This window comes from Colobus angolensis, unplaced genomic scaffold (assembly GCF_000951035.1).
Source record: "Colobus angolensis palliatus isolate OR3802 unplaced genomic scaffold, Cang.pa_1.0 Scaffold417, whole genome shotgun sequence".
Taxonomy (NCBI): Eukaryota; Metazoa; Chordata; class Mammalia; order Primates; family Cercopithecidae; genus Colobus; species Colobus angolensis.
Genome location: NW_012117566.1, coordinates 63,889 through 65,542, shown reverse-complemented (window position 1 = coordinate 65,542; position 1,654 = coordinate 63,889). Strand labels below are relative to the sequence as shown.

At 48.7% G+C, this 1,654-nt stretch overlaps 1 protein-coding gene across 1 annotated transcript in view; it reads left to right on the top strand.

Moving 5' to 3' along the window:
• Window positions 1-375: 375 nt before the first annotated feature.
• The window catches only part of ZNF708 (zinc finger protein 708), a 54,333-nt gene continuing 53,054 nt past the window's right edge, over window positions 376-1,654 (top strand). The window contains 1 exon segment of the mRNA XM_011956425.1: window positions 376-574. Coding sequence (XP_011811815.1) covers window positions 572-574 — 3 coding nt within the window. The 5' untranslated portion in view covers window positions 376-571.

The following is a 1,654-nucleotide window of genomic DNA, read 5'->3' as shown; positions in this document are numbered from 1 at the left end:
TCGCTTGAACCCGGGAGGCGAAGGTTGTGGTGAGCCAAGATCGCGCCATTGTACTCCAGCCAGGGCAACAAGAGCAAAACTCGGTTTCAAAAAAAAAATTTTTTTAGAACGATTGTTATATTCTTTTCATTTGTGATAGCCATATAGCATATTATTTATAAGGGCATATGACCTTACACACAAGATTAAAGGCAAACAACCTCTGGAGTGGGCCTAGCTCAGCTCACGGAGGAAGCCTTGCCTGAAAAGGCTGCAGCCTAGGCGGTCACACTTCATTCAGCTCAGCATCTGATCGCATCTTCCGTCACTCAGGGCCTGAAGGGGCGGGTCTTAAACATTATCCAATCAGGGACTCTGAGGTAGGGGACAGTTCAATCAGACAAGCAGCTGGACCGGACAGGGCTCTTCCGGGTTTGGCGCTGCCTTTGTCTCTCGCTTCAGCCAGAGTTCCAGGTCTAGTCTTCACTGCTCTTTGTCCTCTGCTCTTAGAGGCCCAGACTCTGTGGCTCTGTGACTTACAGGTATTGGGAAATCCACAGCTAAGACGCCAGGAGCCCCTGGAAGCCTAGAAATGGTGAGAGTGCGGTCCGACATCCGGAGAGAGGGCAAGGGCTGGTTGAAACCGGTGGGAAGTGGCTGTGGTGGGACTCAGGCCTCCCCGCAGTCATCTCCACAATCTGCGCCCCAAATTCTCCTTGCCCAGCTGGATCTTAATCCCCTTCAGCCATAAGATGGCGGCTGCGCCGACAGCCGGGCCCCCAGGCGTCCTGTCTCTTCCCTGCATAGTGACCGTGCCCAGGTCTGGAGCCCTCTCTCGACAGCTCTGCACGGGCAGCGCGGCGCCTTACCCAGATTGTGCACGGACCATGGGAGGGGCGTCAGGGGAGAATCCTGACTTGGGGTGCGGGTTCATGAATGGGAAGAGGTTTGGTCCGTGGGGTTCCCAGTTCCTATTTTCTTCTATTAAAAATCTGTGGCAGTCATCGCAAAAAATATTAAAGAATTTAGTCAAAGAGTGATTCAATAATTGTAGAGCACAAAAGTATGTTTTGTAGTTTGTGGTTCATGGGAGGAGCTTGAAGGAAAGACTTTTTATAAGGTACACGATGAAGAAAACTGTATTTAATAATTGGTTAGGTACAGTTACGTAGCAGTTTTTGTTAAGTAGAAACGCTGGGACTAGGGCCTCCTCAGTGTAATTGCCTGCCCCTTAATTATTCTCACACTCCACAGGGGACTGATTTTTCCACTGCATTTTTCACGTGCATTCCCAGCAGGGTCTCAAGTGTACTTCCCAGCCCCATTCCTCCAGTCTAACTCTGGCCTGCAGTTAGATTTAAACTGCAAATAAACTAAAATACTAAATTTCCAGTTCCTTCTGACATTTCCAAATGCCAACTTCTCTTTCCTAATTCACATTCTCAACTGTTTTTCCTTTAGTGTACATTTTTGATACTGTATTTTAGTTAATCATTTTTTGACAAAGCATTGGATGGCACTTAAAATTGTTTTCTGTTTGAAAATAGTTCTCAGCCGGGCGCGGTGGCTCAAGCCTGTAATCCCAGCACTTTGGGAGGCCGAGACGGGCGGATCACGAGGTCGGGAGATCGAGACCATCCTGGCTAACACGGTGAAACCCCGTCTCTACTAAAAA